General features: G+C 42.9%; 1 protein-coding gene across 2 annotated transcripts in view; it reads left to right on the top strand.

Moving 5' to 3' along the window:
* Window positions 1–20377, top strand: part of Sap130 (Sin3A associated protein 130) — a 72637-nt gene extending 52260 nt beyond the window's left edge. For both annotated transcript variants that reach the window (XM_059246032.1, XM_059246031.1), the window contains exons 17-21: window positions 10555–10803; window positions 10972–11097; window positions 16181–16284; window positions 17971–18084; window positions 19497–20377. In XM_059246032.1, coding sequence (XP_059102015.1) covers window positions 10555–10803; window positions 10972–11097; window positions 16181–16284; window positions 17971–18084; window positions 19497–19655 — 752 coding nt within the window. In that variant the 3' untranslated portion in view covers window positions 19656–20377. The remainder of the gene's footprint in view (window positions 1–10554; window positions 10804–10971; window positions 11098–16180; window positions 16285–17970; window positions 18085–19496) is intronic.
* Window positions 20378–20730: the final 353 nt, after the last annotated feature.

A 20730-nucleotide genomic window follows, 5' to 3' on the forward strand; every position in this document is an offset into this window, starting at 1 on the left:
GCCAGTCTGTCTTGCCTTCATTTCTAAGAAATGAAAGACTACTGAAAAATGACTTTCCCTATGACTCATTTTTACATTTGTGTGTGTGGGCACACTCGTCCCACGGCACTCGTAGGAATGTCAGAAAAACAACAGTCAGTTCTCTTCACCATGTAGACCCAGGGATCAAACTCAGGTCCTCAGGCTTGACTTTACCTATTGACTCATCGCAGACCCTTTGAAAAATAGAGGCATTTTTGTAAAATGCTGCTTTTTTGTAAAAAAAAAAAAATTTGGTGTTCCGAGACAGGGTTTCCATGTGTAACAGTCCTGGCTGTCCTGGAACTCTCTCTGTAGATCAGGCTGGGCTTGAACTCACAGAGGTCCTCCTGCTTCTGCCTCCTGAGCTGCTCTTTTGCAATTTTATTTCTGAGCTATAATTATAAAAGAAATCTCCCCATGTGTATCTTTCAATATAACTTCCTTGTGCTGATTAAGAAAGTACTATTTAAAAGGATTTTAAAGTGATCCTAGCTGAGTACTGTTAATTTATAATATACTCCGTATCAGGCTTGGTTGTTTTATTATATAATAAAGTAAGATTTGTGGTTTTAAAAATACTCTTTTCATAAAAAACATGATTAGTAAAATCTTAAAATTGTTATCCCTTTTCCTCTTCCTCTCAACTCAGTTTCCAGTCTGTGAAAGTCTGGTCACTTTTTCATTTCCTCCATGTTTATTTTATGTGGATGGATGTTTTACATGCATGTATGTTTGCATACCATGTGCCTACCTGGTGCCCTCAGAGGCCAAGAGAGGGCATCACATCCTCTGGAAATGTTGTGAGTTGCCATGTGGGTACTGAGAATTGAATCCCAGGTCCTCTGGAGGAGTGGCCAGTGCTTAACCTCTGAGTCAATTCCCAGCCCCAAAACTTCAGTCACTTCAAAGGTTTTTGTTGTTGTTGTTGTTTTTTAGGGTGTGTGTGTGTGTGTGTGTGTGTGTGTGTGTGTGTGTGTTAAGTAATTTAGTATGGGATCGTGTGTTTTCTGACTACTTAAAGTAACTTAATCACTGTGTAATGTTTATTAAATAGAAACTCTGATGTGGAAGTCATTTTGTGCTCACTCTATGCTACCTGCCTGTGTGTGTGGGAAAAAAAACACCTGCTATGTCTTTACTTTAGCTTTTTTTTTTTTTTTTTTTTTTTTTTTTTTTTTCCATTTTTCGAGACAGGGTTTCTCTGTGTAGCTTTGCACCTTTCCTGGATCTTGCTCGCTCTGTAGACCAGGCTGGCCTTGAACTCACAAAGATCCACCTGCCCTTGCCTCCCGAGTGCTGGGATTAAAGGCATGCACCGCCGCCGCCGCCACCACCACCTGGCTACTTTAGCTTCTTTTATTATTATTATTCCATGGTTGTACTTGGGCAGGTGGCTTCAGTGGGTTTATCCACAATAGTAGGGAGGTGTGGCCCAGCTTATGTCCTGGCAGCAGGAAACAAAATGCTGCCGTAATGAGTGTTTTCCTTCCCCTCTTTTTTTCTTTTCCTATCCTGGCCCGCCATCTTTTGGGATAGTGCCATTTATATCTAGGGAAATCTTAACCTCTTCGTCACCCCTTTGGCTTCCTGGGTTCTATGATGTGAGCAAGTCTGTATCACCATACTCCTGGGCTCCAGCTTAGAAGCAGTGGAGCCAGCTATAGGCTGAATTATGAGTCAGCATAAGATTTGTGGGGTGAAAGCATGGCTTAAAGGAAGAGCATTTTGCCTAGTGTGCGCAAGGCCTAGGTTCTTAGCACACCGCCAATAATAAGTCACAACAACACAAAAGTACACTTCCTTTTTTCCCCATGGCTGTTTTGTCATCGCAGTGAAAGTGTGACAGGGAAGCTTTAAAAAGGTGTTAAGAGGCTCACTGTAGAGCTGGTGAGATGGTTCAGCTGGGACAGCTGCTTTCTGTCTGTCCTGATGACCTAAATTCAGTTCCCCCAGACCCATGTGGTAGAAGGAGAAAACTGACTCCCAGAAGTGTTCCTCTGATCTCCACCTATGTATGCCCTGGCACATGTGTGTACACACAAATAAATAAATGTAGCCGGGTGGTGGCGGCACACACCTTTAATCCTAGCACTCGGGAGGCAGAGGCAGGTGGATCTCTGTGAGTTCAAGGCCAACCTGGTCTACAGAGTGAGATCCAGGACAGCACCAAAGCTGCACAGAGAAGCCTGTCTCATAAAACCAAACCAAAAAAAAAAAAAAAAAAAAATTGAAATTGGGAAGTAAAAAAAAAAAGAGCCTCATTCTGGAAGTGACCCTTGAATCACATGAAAGAGCTAAGTGCTGGTGCTGATGATTTCTGGCAAAAGAACATTCCAGACATAGAGAGCACTAAGTGTAAAAGCCTGTGACAGGAGTGTGCCAGATATATGCTTAAATTTAGGAAAAGAGACATGAGTTGGAGCCAAGTGTATAGTGAGTGATGGTTCTTGAACTCTGTAGCCAATACTGGCTCTGCAGCCTGACCTTCCTGCCTTCAGTTCTTAGATGCTGCAGTTACATATATACATCACCATATCCAGCTTAGCTGCCCTGGCTAGCCTCAAATTCACCACTTCTGCCTCAGATTCCTATTTCTGAGGATAGAATCGTATTCCACAATATCTAGTATTATGTGGCATTTATATTTTTATTTTTGAGATGGTCTCATTGTGACTCAAGGTTGCTTAAGGATGACTTTGAACCTGGAACTTAGTGTTTAAATGATATCTATACTGCTGACTGGCCCTGTGGTCAGCAGAGCCTCTGTCTTAGATTAAAACTCTCTTGGGAACTCCTTACACAAATGGTTATTGACTCCTTGGCCCTGTGATTAGTTTTGCTAAGAGGAGAATTGGAAGCATGGGTGAAGGGTATGGCCAGTTGAACTAGCATGCAAGCCTCATACCAGTCAGGTGGCAGGCTTATGTACAAGGTTCCCTGTTCACAACATCCTTGTATGTCAGTTGCAGAGACAGTTAATGCAGAGCAATCACTACCTCCCTCTTTTTTGCTTGATACATTAAGGATGTGGGTGCAGACTATCAAGATTCTCCACTGGGCAAGAGAATCCATCACTCTGCCATGTGAGACAGGAGTAGTAATTCATCTTCCCTAAAGATAAGGAGCTTTTCCTGGTCTGGCCTACACGGCCAGAGATAGGAACCGCATAAGCATACTCTTGCAAGTCTTACTTCCCCATGCGTGTTCATTCTGTAGGGGCTATAATATAGCTTATTTTGCTGGAATCAGTGTCCCATCCAAGGGAAGTGGTACCACTTGAGCCTAGGGATGCCCTGCCATGCAAGTATATTGTAAATTTAACCCATTTTCCTCAAGCCTTGAATTACCATAACTATTTTTTAATATACCCGATTTTGAATACTATAGTAAACAAACAAGTTTACTTTTAAACTTGTTTTGAGTTGCCTGCTTTAGGCTAAACTTCGACAATATATATAAAAGATGCCTTGATTACCTTTTTTTCAACAATTTACAGTAAATTAGTAAATCTCACAAGATTAGGATTTTATAAACTAGGATAATTTATCCCTGTGAAGATTTTGAGCCTTAAAAATTACAGTTACTGAATTGAAACTTTTAGTACTAAAGTAAACTTTATTTTTTAAATGATTTTTTTATTTTATTTTATTTTATGTGCATTGGTGTTTTGCCTGCATGTTTCTCTGAGTAAGAGTATTGGATTCCCTGGAGCTGGAGTTACACAGACAATTGTGAGCTGCCATGTGGTTGCTGGGAGTTAAACCCAGGTCCTCTGGAAGAACTGCCAGTGGCCATCTCTCCAGCCCCCAAACTAAACTTTAAAATACAAATACAGTCCATTGAACATTTGGGAACCTCTCTCTCCTGATCCTTGTATAGTGTACTTATACAAAATCGAAATCAGTTTGACAGATTGTTTTTGGTTTTCATGACAGGGTTTCTTTGTGTAGTCTTGGCTGTCCTGGAACTCACTCTGTGGACCAGGCTGGCCTTGAACTCAGAGATCTTCCTGCCTCTGCCTCCCGAGTACTGGGATTAATGGCATGCACCACCACTATCTGACTGACAGGTTTTTTTTTATAACAAGTAACTCATTTTATCACAAAGAACATAATTACAGAAGAGAAGAGTAAACTTAGTTTTTATAAGGAGACACATAGTCCAAAATAGTGTACGATTAATTCTTACCACAGTTCTGGATATGACTCAGCATCTCCAAGTGGTTAAAACTTAACAAAGTGGCCGGGCGGTGGTGGCGCACGCCTTTAATCCCAGCACTCGGGAGGCAGAGCCAGGCGGATCTCTGTGAGTTCGAGGCCAGCCTGGGCTACCAAGTGAGTCCCAGGAAAGGCGCAAAGCTACACAGAGAAACCCTGTCTCGAAAAAAACCAAAAAAAAAAACTTAACAAAGTTAGCAAAGACGTAAGTGACTAGATAGACATCTTGAAGTTAGTTAATGTGAGTAGGGACATTAACAAATTTTAACAGTTGAGCATGTTGTCTTTAGTCTCACCCCCACAGTCTTGTATAGTCAGACTTTCTGTGACTTGGCTGCAAGTGTTAATGGTTTTGTTTTTATTTTTATTTGTATAATTCATCCTACCTAAATAATTCAGTTCCTCTTTTTTGAGACAGGTTTCTCCGTGTAGTTTTGGTGCCTGTCCTGTCCTAGATCTCGCTCTGTAGACCAGGCTGGCCTCAAACTCACAGAGATCCGCCTGGCTCTGCCTCCCGAGTGCTGGAATTAAAGGCATGCACCACCGCCACCTGGCCATCCCTCTTTTTTAATTGAAAATAGATTTGTACAATATATTCTGCTTATGGTTTCCTCTCCCAAACTCCTCCCAGCTCTCCCCACCTCCCCTCCCACCCAAATCCACACCCTTTCTTATTCTGTCTTAAAAACAAATGGGCAGCTAAAAAACACAAAAGAAAATAATAATAAAATAAGATTAAAAAACAATGGGAAAAGATTAAATAGGGACAATTAAAAATAAACAGGGAAAAAAGGAGCTAAAGAAGAAGCATAAAAAACATATATAGATGCAGAAACACACATTAGCAAACACAGAAATCCCATAAAGACAAAAATCTGAAACCACAATGTATAAGCAAAAGATCTGTGGAGATTAAAATACAAGAAAGAAAAAAAAAAAAAAAACACCTCCAGTATTACCACTGAATTAGTTTTGTGCTGGCCATCCATGCTGGGCATAGAGCCTTGTCCTTAAGAATGGTTTGTATCCCAGTGAGACTCATTGGAGAAAACATTTTTCTTTGCAAGTGGCAGTAGCTTCTGGGTTAGGAAGGGGGTTTGTGTCCACTTGCCCTCAGTGCTGGGATCCCATCTGGCTTCAGCATGTGCATGCTGCCTCAGTCGCCATCCTTGTAGTGAGTTCATATGGGTGTCAGTTCTGTCGTGTCTAGGGGGCATTGGTTCCTTGGTGTCCTCCATCCCCATTGGCTCTTACACTCTTTCCACTTCCTCTTCCCCAGAGTTCCCTGAGCCCTGACTAGAGAGACTTGATGGAGACTTCCCATTTAGGACTGTTGCGACGTCTCTCACTCTCAGGCTACTGTGTAGCTGTGGGTCTCTGTATTTGTTCCCATCTGCTACCGGAGGAAATTTCTTTAATGGTTGAGCAAGACACTGATCTATGAATATAGCAAAATGTCATTAGGAGTCCTTTTATTGCTATGTTGCCTTACCAAGTATGATAGCTTTCCCATAGCTGCAAAGGTGAACACACACCCCAGCCCCTTATCCCAGCTCTTAATTTTTCTAGCCTGTGTCCACTAATTTCTGCAGAAAGTCTTGAGACCTCATACAGTTGACTGCATACAACTACCTGGGAGGGGTACCTGGATACTCAAGTTACAGGCCAGTGAGCTTGCCTGTCCTTGGCTGCGTTCCTGAAAGAATATTAGCATTTAGCAGACCCAGTTGTGATCGTTTCAGGCGGGCATAGCTGGAGTACAAAGATGGCAGTTGGCTCTGCTTACTATTACCTGTGTACAGTCGGTTCAACCATTAGGTCTTCCAAGTTTCTGGGTAAAACTTACAGAAAACATAAGACAGTATTTATGCCGTCTATAGTGTGTAGAGTTATTTATTATAATTAGCACTAAATTGATGTTTACAGCATTGAACAGGATTTAGCTGGCTGTGATGTTGGAGTTATTATTGAGAGGTTTCAGACAGAGGGGTTTTTATATCCTTTTCATGTAGGAGCATCTCATTAGTTATTTTCATTATAAATACCTTTATACCGTAAGATAACTAATAGTAGCCACTACTGGAAATAGTTTACCTCTTAGTTGTTCTCAGGTGCACACACAGTGCCTTCTTCCTGGGCTCTTCTGTTGTTCTCCCTCTCACACAGTCAGGGGCTTGCCTGACTTAGGACGAGCTTTGCAGGAAACTTTGAGACCCCCGTGCTTAGGTCTGAAGTGTGGTTATTTATTTACTTTGTAAACAAAGGCAAGAGTATTCAGGCTTGGTGGGACAGAAGCAAAGGCAAACCACAGGCACAGGGCACGTGATCCCAAGAACAGAAAGAATGACCTGTTTCAGTTAGAGGAGGCAGGCTTGGAATTTAGTAGGAAGAACCAGCCTGGCTCCTGTCACCAGTCTCCCACCCAAGCAGTGCAGGTGAAGGACACTCCAGCACACCCCTTGGCCACTCTGAGGTAGGGACCTGAACTCACCAGTTGGTAAGGCTTAGCGGGGCACCTGGGGTCTCAGCTTGGGTAAAGGAGGGGAAGGACTAATCCCCTCCTGTCTACACTGCAGCTCCTATGGTGGCCAGACAAGAATATTAAAACCTCCTTCCTAGGAGGACAAGAAGGAATCAGTCAGATTTGGTGTTGGGAAACACAGCAGTCTTTCCAGGACTATGACCCCACTGTGAGAGTCATGGGGGCCCAGAATGTCTCAGGAAGCACCTCAAATGCAACAATCCACCGATCTGGAGAGACCCAGAGCAAGCCTGAGCCCCTTGAGGGGTAGAAATCTCACCGGAACCTCCAAGTATTGTTCCTGCTCGAGACAGAGAATGCCACTCAATGAAGGTCAGATTAGGAGCTTTATTTGCTCGGAGTAGAGAGCAGGCTAATGCCAGGAAGGACTCTCAACTCTAGGAAAGGCAGGGTAGGGTTTATAAAGCCAGAAACAACAATTATACCACACCAGGAGCAGGCAAGGGTTTGAAACAGAAGTTTCAAAAGTGTCTGTTCAGTTGATTAAAAGAGTTTGTTTCTTGTAAAACTGGACCTCCGGAAGCTGCAGGTTCAGCTGAACGAGTGTGCTGCTCAGAAAGGTGTGCTTAGCAGGGCCTTGGGGACAGTTGGGTGGAACGTGAGATGGAGTTAGCTAAAACTAGGACAAAGTGCAGTTACTTTGGTCAGTTCAGTAGGTAAAGGAGGGATGTCAAGAAGGAAGGTTGGGCGTTTGTGGGACTAAAAATTAGCTTCGGGGCCAGGCATGTATGTGATAGGCGAGCTCACTCCCAGTGAGCCGTTCCTTCAGCCCAAGTTGTGTGGTTTTGATGAAGTGATATTTGAGGTTACTTGGACTCGTTTCTTTGTGCTTATGATGGGGCAGTAAATTATCACAGGAAGATGTAGTGGAGGAAGTGGTTGAATTCCATGGCCGTGAAGCAGAGAGGCAGGGCGGGGTTGGGAGACAAAATACATTCGTTAGTAGAATAGCTACCACAGTGACTAGTTGGGCTGGTTATGGGAGCCTCAAAATGCCTGCATGCCTGGGGGTGAATCGAACTTTCATTCTAGAAGCAAAGCCTTTTCAGTGAGTTTATATTTTGGAGCCTGCCGTGGGTGGGGCTGGGCGATTCCTGAGATGCTGACACAACATTTTTCTGTAGGCCTTAGGCAGGTTTTTTTGCCTTCAGATTTGTAACAATAAAACTTATTTTTTTATGAAACAGTATTGGAGTTTATTAAAAGATATTAACATAGTCTTATATATCAGATGAATAGAGGAAAGAAATGTTGTATGCACCATGATTTGGGTGTGTGATTCTGAAGAGAGTGTCATGCTTGTGACTTTACCATAACTTTATTTGTATGACTTCGGAGCCAAAGTTATGTCAGAAGGTTGCTAAGGAACCTGATCTGGAAAGTTAAACTAGGTTTGGTTTGGTTTGATTTGGTTTTTGTTTTTTAGAGAGAAGATCTTATTATGTAGCTCTGGCTGTCCTGGAACTCACTGTGTAAATGAGGCTACCCTTGAACTCAGGCTTGATACCACTCTCTGCAAAAGGCCATTCTCTATAACTTCTTTGCTGATGAACAGGGAGGGACACAGACCAAACCTATCCAGAGGAAAATCTCAACCTGTCTGATCTACGAGACAGATGAGAAGGTCTTCAACTTGGAGAATGGAGGGTCTTTCAATACTAATGTGACCATCTAACCACATCAACAGTATGGCAGATTGCTATGGCTGATCCTAACATTAACCCGGGATGAGATAGAACAAAGCTCTTCAATCATGAGAGTCTTGAGAACAGTGATCTTAGTAATTATCTAAATCACTAAAGCTTAAGACAGTGGAGACAGCCTTAATCCCAGCACTCAAGAGGCAAAGGCCTCTGAATTTTTTTTTTAAAGATTTATTTATTTAGAAGAGGGCATCAGATCTCATTACAGATGGTTGTGAGCCACCATACAAGTGCTAGGGATTGAACTCAGGACCTCCGAAAGAGCAGCCAGAGTTCTTAACCTCTGAGCCATCTCTCCAGCCCAGGCCTCTGAATTTGAGCTAGCCTGGTCTATATAGTAACTTAACTAAGCCAGCCATCGCTATATGGTAAGACTTTGTTTGCTTTTTGGTTGCTTTTGGGTTTTTTTTGTTTTTTATTTGGTTTGGTTTGGTTTTTTGAGATAGGGTTTGTATAGCCTTGGCTGTCCTGGAACCAGCTTTGTAGACCAGACTGGCCTCCAACTCAGGGATCTGCCTGCCTCTGCCTTCCAAGTGCTGGGATTAAAGGCAGGTACCATCACTGCCCAGCATAAGACCCTGATGTTCGGTTTTTTTAATTTTATATATAAACATATATATGCATGTGTAATTATGTATAGTTGTCATGTATATATATATATATAGTATATATATAGTTTTATTTTTATATATTATATATGTGTGATATATGAAGAGAGAGAATGAATGAATGGATTGTGGAAAAACACCAAAGAACAGTTTTAAGAAGGAATCCGGTGGCGAAGTAAATTAAAAGGAAAACAATGTAAAGTTGTATTTCATTGACTATGTACCATAGCAGCATTGCCTAAGGAAACCAGTGAAACAAGCCAAAATATAGTAAGATTCCAAGTGCTGTTAGATGTATGGATAGAAGAAATTCTTCAGAGAGAAAGAAAGATCTGGTCTGGTGGCTTACTGTCTGTAGTGCCAGCTAATCTTTAAAAAAAGAAAAATGCTGGGTGGTGGTAGCATACGCCTTTAATCCCAGCACTGAGAGGCAGGCTGATCTCTGTGAGTTCTAGGCCAGCCTGGGCTATGAAGCAAGTTCCAGGAAAGGCACCAAAGCTACACAGAGAAACCCTGTCTTGAAAAGTCAAAAAAAAAAAAAAAAAAGAGAGAAAAGAAAAAAGAAAAAGAAATTTGTCATTTAATAGTTTGCAGGTATAAATGACTTTGTTCTGACGATCTACTTGAGGCCGTGGAAAATCTAAGGGTTTATTCTAGGAAATCACTTCTTAAGGTCTTTTGGTCAGGGCAGAGAGGGCCTCTCCATCCAACAGTGCATCAGAAATGACTGAAGCAGTCAGCCTTTGTTAGAAGAATAAGAGAAAATGTATGGTCATAGGGAAATAAAAAGTTGGGATCTTAAACTGGGCAGTGGTGGTGCAGGCCTCAAAAAAATCCCAGCACTCGGGAGGCAGAGGCAGGTGGATCACTGAGTTTGAGGCCAGCCTGGTCTACAGAGCGAGTTCTAGGACAGCCAGAGCTGTTATACAGAGAAACTTTTTCTCAAAAAATAAAAAAACAGAACCACTCATGGGAGGACGAGTGGGCAGTAGTTCCTCATGAGGTCCAAGGCTTACTGGAAGCTACGACTCAGTGGAAATTCCTGGAGATTTAGTGTTAAATGTGAGGCAGTTTGCTGTGTTTAGTGATAGTGGTATAGGATATGGCTGTTAGAGGTGAGTAACAGGTTGGCTGCTACAGGAAACATGTTCATAGCTGACAGAATAAAATTGAAAATTCAGGTGAACCGGTGTGGTTGGTAAGCCCTAGCTCTATAATCCACACTAGTTGAGACTAATGTTAACTTTCTTACTCTAAAGACATTTTATCTGCATACAGTGTCTGGTGGGGTGTAGGAAGCAGTTCACAGCTCCCGCCTCCAGAGTATTTTACATACTGTCAGGCCCATGAGAAACCTCTGTACTTGTTAGCCAGCCAGCTGTCCTCATAATTGTTGTTCTGGAAACTGAGTGAAGCCCTCCAGTGTTCGGTGCTGATTGATGTGTGTGCTCCACCCCCGACAGCAGTCCCTCCTCTGGCTACCAACACTGTGTCTCCATCTCTTGCTCTGCTGGCAAGCAACCTGTCCATGCCTACAAGTGACCTACCACCTGGTGCCTCCCCAAGGAAAAAGCCTCGGAAGCAGCAGCACGTGATCTCAACAGAAGAAGGGGATATGATGGAGACAAACAGCACTGATGATGAGAAGTCCACTGCCAAAAGTCTTCTGGTGAAGGCTGAGAAACGAAAGTCTCCTCCCAAAGAGTATATTGGTAAGACCACCTCGGCTGATTGTCTGCTGCTCTTACCACCTAAACCAGGTCTGTCTCAGAGCGTCAGTTTCACTTGCATCCTTACCTCCTGGAATTGAACTTTGAGGATTATTAAAATCATTTATGTAATATGCCATTTAATGTCCTCTTGTTTTCTCATTTGACTAGATGAAGAGGGTGTGAGATATGTCCCAGTGCGACCAAGACCTCCCATCACTTTGCTTCGTCACTATCGGAACCCCTGGAAAGCTGCTTACCACCACTTTCAGAGGTACAGTGACGTCCGGGTCAAAGGTTAGTTTCCTCAGAAACGTCTAGTATTAATCATGAAATGGCATAACATGTAAGCTATATTGTAGTCACAATAAAATTTGGTTCTAATTTCCAACCAAAATATGCAATACCCAGTTGAGTATAACAGTGGAAATTACTCTTTGCTCCCAGAAAGCTGTGTGTTTATTGGGATCCTAGTGAAATAAATAAGGAGAAGCCTTAGTTATAATAAATTTTGTGTGATAACAGATCCCCAGGTACTGATACATTAACCTCCTTGGTTCCACAAGTACTCGTAGGAGAGCCTGTAATTGTATTGCAGTTTAACATAGTCAGAAGTACATTAATAGTTTCTAGGATTCTAAAATGATTACATACACTATAGGTATTATTTTCCAAAAGATCTTCATTCAACACATACGTGAAACAGTTCATGACCTAGGGAAGCGACTGGAGAGATGACTCAGTGGTTAGAGCACTGGTTGCTTTTGTAGAAGACCCCAGTTCCGTTCTTAGCACCTTCACAGTAGCTCACAACTAGATAGTTAGATGACTCCAGTTCCAGGGGATCCACCAGGAACAAATGTGGTCAATAAAGAAAGTAAAAATTAAAAAGAAACTGCTCCAGGGTAAACCCTTGGTATTTTGTTTTGTTGTTGAACTCTAATATGATTTTTTGGGGGGTTTTTTTGGTTTTATTTTGTTTTGATTTGATTTTTCAAGACAGGGTTTCTCTTGTGTAGCTCTGGCTGCCCTGGAACTTGCTTTGTAGACCAGGCTGTCCTCGAACTCACAGAGATCCACCTGTCTCTGCCTCCCTTAATATGATTTTTTTAATGACTTAATTATTTTATGTGCATTGGTTGTGGTTTGTTTTTCGTGTGTGTCTGTGTCTGTGTGTGTCTGTGTGTGTATCAGATCCCCTGGAACTGAGGTCAGGCAGTTGTGAGCTGCATGTGGGAACTGGACCACTTCCAACCACTGAACCATCTCTCCAGTATGAAATTTTAATAAGCCCACATTCAATGAAAATGGTTGATAACTTTGAAAATATCACTACTCGGTGGTCTTTTAAATTTCATTTCATCTCTAATATAATGAATATATGGAGAATTGTGCATTACCAAAAATGGGCCACATTGTTCTTTATTTACACAAACTCAACTTGGAAACTTCTATAATAGTTTTCTTGGCCTCACAGTGAGTCTTATTTGAATAAGTTACTAACTTATGTCAAAGATCAGGGGTGTCTAGTGTTGAATTAAGTTTGTGGTTTTGTATCAGGTCACATTCGTAGCTAATGTAGCCCACATGCCATGGTCTGGATACATCCGTCAGGTTCCACAACCTCCCAGAGCAGTGCCACACTAGCTGGGGATCAAGGACTGGTTGGGTGCTTGGGCAGCATGCATTGGACCCTGGAATGTAGCATGCATTCAGTCTCCAGCACTGCGGAAAGCCCAGTGTGCTATGTGACTCATGCCTGTAATCCCAGTACGTAAAGAGGCTGAGACAAATGGATTTGTATGTTGGAGGCTAGCCTGAGATACATGAGACCCTGTCTCAAAAACAAACAAACATGAGTCTATAAGTTCACATTGAAACCATAAGAAAAATGTATAAGTAGTTGATAAACTATATTATTTAGGGACTAATGACAAAAAATAAATCTGTACATGCTTAATACAGACACAGGGTTTTTCTTTTTAAATGTTGATATGCGAATGTGGAACCCACATTCAGAGGGCCAGTGAAATTCTGTGAAATTCTCAGAGAAGCGTGTTGATCTTCAGTGGAAAAGAGCATCTGCTCACACCACAAGAATTGTGTGGCTGTAAATATGTTTAGAGATAAGCCTGGGAACATTTTAACCCATACTAAGTAGAGACTTACTGCTAGTTGAGCCTTCCTTATTTTTTTTTAAATTTATTTATTATGTATACAGTGTTCCATCTGCACATATCCCTGCAGGCCAGAAGAGGGCACCAGATCTCATTACAGATGGTTGTGAGCCACCATATGGTTGCTGGGAATTGAACTCAGGACCTTTGGAAGAGCAAGCAGTGCTCTTAACCTCTGAGCCATCTCTCCAGCCCCAAGCCTTCCTTTTTAAAAGCTGTCCCATGGGAAGTACTTTGGCAGATGACTTAAGCTCCCGAGTGTCTCTGTTTGGGTATAAACATGCAGTCACCACACCTCTTTCCTGCTAAACTTTGAACTACTTGGCCAGAGCTTTCAGATCCAATTCATATATAAACAAATGAAGACAGAATACCAAAGCTGTGCACCCATAGGAAAGTGAAGTGGATGGGGGTGGGGAAGAACACAGGAAATAACCACATGACATGGAAGTCTAAGGATTGAAGATGTAACTCATCTGGTAGAGTACTGCCTGGCCTACACAAGGCCGTGTCTGGTTGCCAGCACTGTGCAAATACAGCACTAAATGGAAAGCTTTGTGTTAGTTTTTTGTTTGTTTAGACAGGATCTCTGGATGGCCTAGAACTCAGTTTGTAGTCCAAGCTGACCTTGAACTCACAGAGACCCACCTGCTTTTGTTGTAATTGAAGTTGTGTACTACCACACCTGGCTTTTAAAACAAAAAAAATTAATAGACAAGTAACCTATATTCTATCTCATAATTTGATTTTAAAAATAAGAGAAAATAAATTCAAATGAAGTACAAAGGAAAAATAGTAAAGATAAGAGCAGAAGACAGTAAAATCCCTGAAACAAGGCTTTGCAGACCCTGTCCCCTGTGGCCGCTTGCTAGCAACCATGGTCAGGCCACTGTGTTCTTCTTGTTCCTTGACATGGCCAGCGCTTGGGGCCAAAGACAGTAGAACACTGAGCACTAGAGAAGTTTTGCAGGATTAATGTACCGGGGGTGGGGGGGTGTCAGAGGATGAGGACTTAATCCTGAGAACACAGGTCCTGGCACATTGTCCATGGCAAATATTGCACCGTGCCCAAATGGTTCCCAGTTTTTCATCTGCACACCAAAACTGGGTGGCTGGGTAGCAAAACCAGTCTTTGGAAAAAAATCAAAGAAGGCGTGAACATTCTGGAAGCCCTGGATCAGTTTAGGTCCAAGAGCAGTGAAACCATCAAGATCACATTGCCATCTGGTCAGCTCTAATGCTTTCAACTTGAGTGTACCATACCCGCCAGGCTATTCCTCCTGTGGCTCGGAAGAACACTCCATGCTATTTGTTCACAGTACCTCATAATCTCTGCTCTCGCTGCAGTTCTTTGGGTTCCAGAGTTTCTTCATTCCCTCCAAGTCTAGCTGGATTGCAGAGTTAATTCTATGGTTGTGAATAAAACCTAAAACCAATGACACGCACACACACAAAATCATTCTTTGGAGAAGTTCTTAGCAAAACTGGAAAGAATAAAGGGAAGACACAAAGCAAGAATGAAATGGTACAAATTGTGTAGCCATTGAAAGCATAGAGACCTTCAAAGTATGATCCAGAAAGGAGGAAGGTAGCTTGACAGTACAGACACCTGCTGAGAAATGCCTCAGTGCCGAGTGTGGTGGATGCAGATTAATGGTCAGTTGTATAGTATGTGCAAGGCCCTGGCTAATAACAAAACCTTATGTTTGAAACACTACCTTGCTGTATATCCCAGACTAGCCTTGAATTTGTGATCCTTCTGCCTCAGCCTTTCTAGTATTGAGGTTGTAGGTACACACCATTGCAGGTGGAAAGACAACACATGGTGGCACATGGCTAATCCAGTGCTCAGGAAGCTGAGAAAGATTGTGAATTGGAAGCGAGCCTAGGCTTCTAGTAAGTTCTAGACCTGTAGCTCAATTGGTAGAATACTTGCCTAGCCTGCAAGAGTCCCTAGGTTCAGTTCCTAGCACTACATAAAAGCAGAGTAGCACACATCTGCAATCCCAGGACTCAGGAAGTAGAGGCAAGATGATCAAAAGTTCACCATCAGCCTTAACTACACAGCTTTTCAAGGCCTACTGAGGGACACTGGTGTTTTAATATTTGGCAGTTAAATAATTTGTTTTCATTACTTGTAGAACAAAGTAGGTTCACCTCAAAACTGAATATACAGCCAGGCAGTGGAGGCACATGCCTTTAATCCCAGCACTTGGGAGGGAGAGGCAGGCAGATAAATCTCTTGAGTTTGAGGCCAGCCTGGTCTACAGAGTGAGTTCCAGAACTGCCAGGGCTACACAGAGAAACCCTGTCTCGAAAAACCAAAAAAGGAAAAAGAAAGAAGTACAATTCACACTTAGGAAATTCTCTTAAAATATGGGTAACTCCAAAAAGCTTCCAGAACTTCTGGTCCAGCTCTCCAGCTGCACATAAGCCCCACACATAGAACAAGGCTCAGTTTCCCAGAAGACCATTTCTCCTCTTGGAGATTACCATAGGAGCTAGCTGTCCTGCCAGCTCACCCTATTAGAGTACATCCTAAAAGCTTTCTTGTGGAACTGATGAAAATACAGAAAAGAAGCTGGTATAGTGATGCTGAAGCATGAACCTAATTAGTCTTAGCAATAAAAAACAGGAGTCAAATATCGGGATAATAACCTGAAAGATCAGAGGAGCCACCACCAGTGACTTCTTACCTTTCTGAATCCTCAGACCAAAAGGGCCGAGATCTGTCTCCACCTCCCAGATGCTACAATTAAAGGCATGAGCCTCCCAAGTGCTGGGGTTAAAGGTGTGTGCCAACACTGCCCAACTTCTATGGTTAATTAGTGGCTAGCTCTGCCCTCTGATCTCCAAGCAAGCTTTATTTGTCAGAAAACAAACAAAATAATGTACAACAGGTGCCTCCTTTAATTCCAGCACTCATGAGAAAGAAGCCTGTAGAACTCTGTGAGTGTGAGGTCAGCCTGGTCTACACAGCAAGTTCCAGGCCAGACAGAGCCACATAGGGAAATTCTATCTCAGAAAGTTTGTTCATATCATTGACCCCTATTCCCCCTGATGTAAATGCAGAAGATTTATTTGTAAAGATGTTTGGGGAAAGAAATTTTGTTAAAATATTGACACTTAAGCTGCTTGAACCCAGTGGTTTTGCTTTTATAACAAAGGGAATAATGCTTCATTTTATCTGTGTGTGGTTCCAGAGGAGAAGAAAGCTATGCTACAAGAAATAGCTAATCAGAAGGGAGTGTCCTGCCGTGCCCAAGGCTGGAAAGTCCACCTCTGTGCTGCCCAGTTACTGCAACTGGTAGGTGCAGTTCTGTCCATTGTTGTCTCGTGCCAAAGAGGTAGCCCAGTAGGTAGCCAGTCTGATGTACCTTAGGCCCTGGGTTTGATCCCCAGAGCTGCTGAAATGGGATGATAAAGGCACACAGGCCTGTGGTCCCACAGTTAAAGCAAGTACATCTGTTGCATGGAGATTATGAGTATTTATTTATTTGATGGAGGTGAGTCAGAGGACAGCCTTTAGAAGTAGGGTCTCTTCTGCCATGTGAGTCCTAGAGGATCAAACTGAGGTCATGATGCTTGGGAGAAGTGTCTTTACTCACTGAGCCATTTATCCAGGCCTGAATTTTAGTTCTAATTACCTGGATCCAAAATACATGAAGGTGCTGTAGGGTAAGACCTGGAGTTAAAGTTGAACATTATGTCCTGTTAGGACATACGAAAAGAGGGAAGCTGAGTGGTCTTCCCATGAGCCTTTTCCACCGACCACTCTGCTTCCTCAGGAAGGTTCTATAGCCAAGCAACCCCTTTACCATGGGCCACCACACAGTTTGCTTCTCACCGAGTAACAAGCTTCAGTGACCTCCCAGCTCCTGGTAGGATGCAGGCCTGTGCCATCTTGCTTTAGAGGACAGGCAGGGGTCTTCTCTACAAAGCCTGCCTCCCACAGTGCCTGCACATTCATTCTGTTCTGAGAGGAGCCCGTGTTGGCCCCATGTGCGCTGTGCCCTCTTCTCCTGACTTGTGAATATGAACTGCAACCTCTGTCATCTGTCCAGTGCTAGAGCTTACATGAGCCACCATCCCTAGAAACCTAGGACAAAAATCTCCTACCATCCAAGTTAAGGCAAAGCAGCCAGAGTATCCTTGCAAAGTATCCCCATCTTTGGAGTAACGGTGCTCTCAAGACCATTTTCTACTGGGTATCAAAACACAGTAGTTGCCGGGCGGTGGTGGCACACGCCTTTAATCCTAGCACTCGGGAGGCAAAGCCAGGCGGATCTCTGTGAGTTCAAGGCCAGCCTGGGCTACCAAGTGAGTCAGGAAAGGCGCAAAGCTACACAGAGAAACCCTGTCTTGAAAAACCAAAACAAAAAACAAAAAAAAACAAAACACAGTAGTGTTAGGTGTGGTAGCATTTGTGTTGCTGAGGTAGAAGGGATTTTGTGATAGAGGCCAGCCTGAACTACCTAGAAAGGCCTTATCTTTAAAAAGGGGTAAGGAGAGAGCTTACCAGCATATACAGAGGCTTGAGTTTGATCCCCAGTATTATATAAACTGGATGTAATGGCACATGTCTGTAATTCAGTATGATCAAAAGTTCAGAGGCATACTTGGCTACATGGTAGGTTTGAGGTCAGCCTGAAATACATGAAACTCCAAAGAAAAACAAAACATTGTACTGTTGCTAGGGTTAAATTAATATAAAATATTTCTGTGAAAATGGTAGTTATTTTTCAGGGGAATTATGGATGTGGTGTAGTATTTCAAAGTTATCTTTGAAGATGGACTCTCAACTATGGCAAATTGTAACATAATGTATTTATTAGCTCATTCCTTTACTGTTGTTAATGTCAGTACCTTGATCTGTCAAAGCAAGGCCTTTGTCATCCAAGCACTTAGAACAGTTCACAGAATGAACTTCCTTTGCTTGAGTGACACAGAATGATGTCTCTGTAGTCACATGTGCTCCTCTTGTATGTTGCAGACAAATCTAGAACATGATGTTTATGAAAGACTTACCAACCTACAGGAAGGGATTATCCCAAAGAAAAAGGCAGCAACTGATGATGATCTGCATCGAATAAATGAGCTAATACAGGTTTGCTGAGTCCTCAACCTTCCGGGTGCCCACTTGGCCACCAAAGCTGCTTCTTCCTTCCCCCTCGTTTGTTTGTTTGTTTGTTTGTTTAGTTAGATTATATTTTAATGGCAACATTTCTGTCTTCCATTTTCTCTCTCCAAACCCTCCCATATACCTTTCCCCACTACAAGAGTGATTTGTACAAACTTATTTGCTTCAGTGCGCAATTACCAGGAGGTGCTCAGCCATTTCTTTTCTTTTCTTTTTTTTTTCCCCCGGAGCTGAGGACCGAACCCAGGGCCTTGTGCTTACTAGGCAAGCTCTCTACCACTGAGCTAAATCCCCAACCCCCCATTTTTTATTTACTTTAATTTTTCTTTTTTATTTATATATTTTATATATATATATATATATATATATATACACACACACACACAAACACATATACACATACATACATATAATATATATATGTATGTAATATATTTATATATTATGCCACATGCATGCAGGTATCTGCAAAGACCAGAAGAGGATGTTGGATCCCCTGGAACTGAAATTACAGTTGTGAGCAGCACCAACATGACTGGGAACCAAATTCAGTTCCTCTTAACGAACAGCGAGCAGCAAGCACTGGTAGCTGCTGAGCAATCTCTCCCGCCACGTTTCTCTTTTTTTGGAGGGTGTAGGGGGGTTGGTTGGTTGGTTGGTTTATTTCGAGACGGGGTTTCTCTGTGTAGTTTTGGTGCCTGTCCTGGATCTCACCCTGTAGACCAGGCTGGCCTCGAACTCATGTTATCTTCTTTTGTCTCCCTCCCTCTGATCCCTTCTTCTTCCTATTTAGTCTTCTTTCTACATTAATGTCTTTTTTTTTCCAGTGACCCCTTGAGTCTAATTTAATTAGTGTTGTTTAAGAGGCGCATGGGTGGGTGTTTACAAAAATATGTCTGTGCCCCATACCAGTGAGCCACAGGCTTCTACTTGGTATCAGAGATGGATTCCCTCCTGTGGAGCCACCACAGATCCCATCAGAAGCAGTTCTTTACCCCTAGAACAGACTGGCCACTATTACACCAGTAAGTTCACTTTGCCTGGCCAGCTGGTAGTGTTGCACACAGGGTCCACAAGATGAGTAAGACTTAAGGAATTAACTATCGATAGCAGTTCTCCCAGCACAGGAAGGGCGAGCCAGCAAGAAGAAAGTCCACTTCCAGCCTGGTTTCCCTTTATCCTTTTAACAAGCCATACAGCATCTTTAGCAACGAGGTCTTACAAATTAGTTCTAGTGGGGGCCTTGGGCCTCCCTGGCCAAGAAAGGGATAATACAGTCAGCCTTGTTCTCTGTGGAATGCCTCTGCCCTGAGTGAACAGTTCTCTAAAAGCCGTCTCATCCCCATGACATCTAGGTAATGGTGTGCTTTCTGTTCCAGGGAAACATGCAGAGGTGTAAACTAGTGATGGACCAAATCAGTGAGGCCAGAGACTCTATGCTTAAGGTTTTGGATCACAAAGATCGGGTCCTGAAGCTCCTCAACAAGAACGGGACTGTCAAGAAAGTGTCAAAATTGAAGCGAAAGGAAAAGGTGTAGACCCAGAAGAATCAGGACTTGGAAACAATTTATGAAGAATGGTGATTCGGGGGGAGGGGAAAAGGGCTTGGCTACTTTCACAATGGAGCATTGCAAACAGGAGTTTTCCTCATTCAGCTGAGGAAACAGAGCTGGTGGCACAGAAGGATCAGAGCTGGACTGACATGGGGAGTCCTCCTTCCTCCAGGTACACGCCTGTTGCACCTCTGTCTTCAGCAACTCCTGATACTCGGGGACAGACGGCCAGCTGAGTTTTCAGCCTCCCAGTCCATAGACTGTATTTATCTGGTGGATTCCTGCAGGGCCTGAACTGAGCCTGGACTGAAGGTATCCACTTGGACAATCTGTTATCTCTAGACTAAACATAAAACCTCTTCTCACTCCAGCAGTTCTTCTCTTTGACCGTCCAGTGCCCAAATTGGCCTTCTACGGTGGCGCCACAGCACCCGGAGAGCTGTCACATCTCACACAGAAGGGTTCCGGCGATCAGTTATCATTTCTGTTCAAAAGAACCATTTCCAAGAGATGTCATTACATTGTCTGAGCTGCCTGTATCAGAGCTGGATTCTTGTGGAGATCGAGAGCAGGCAACAACTGCACTGCTCTGGGATCCTGTTCTGGAGAACATTTTCGGTTATCTGTACTTCCCTCCTGGTGTGATGCTGTTAATCATATGTACCACGCATCTCTAATGTTAATAAAGTCTAGAAGAGGTTTTTGTAGATGAGCAGTTGGCCTCTTTCTAATGTGCATCTCCAAGGTGTTCATCTTGCTGCACTCACAGTGTTCAGTTCCTCATTGAGTTCTACTTATCCCAGCAATCTGATGATGTTTTCAATGGTCAAGTCTTTGACTCTTGTCTTAAATTAAAATAAGCCTGATAGAAAGCCATGCAGTAATGTTGCACACCTTTAATCCCAGCACTTGGGAGGCAGAGACAGGTGGATCTCTATTTGAGGCTAGCCTGGTCTACAGAATGAGTTTCTGGTCAGCCAGCGCTACACAGAGAAAATCCTGTCTCAAAAAACAAAAATAATAATAAGCCTAATGTAACTTGGTCAAAACAAGGACTGTT

The sequence above is a fragment of the Peromyscus eremicus genome, chromosome 19 (genome assembly GCF_949786415.1).
Source record: "Peromyscus eremicus chromosome 19, PerEre_H2_v1, whole genome shotgun sequence".
In the NCBI taxonomy this organism is placed as follows: domain Eukaryota; kingdom Metazoa; phylum Chordata; class Mammalia; order Rodentia; family Cricetidae; genus Peromyscus; species Peromyscus eremicus.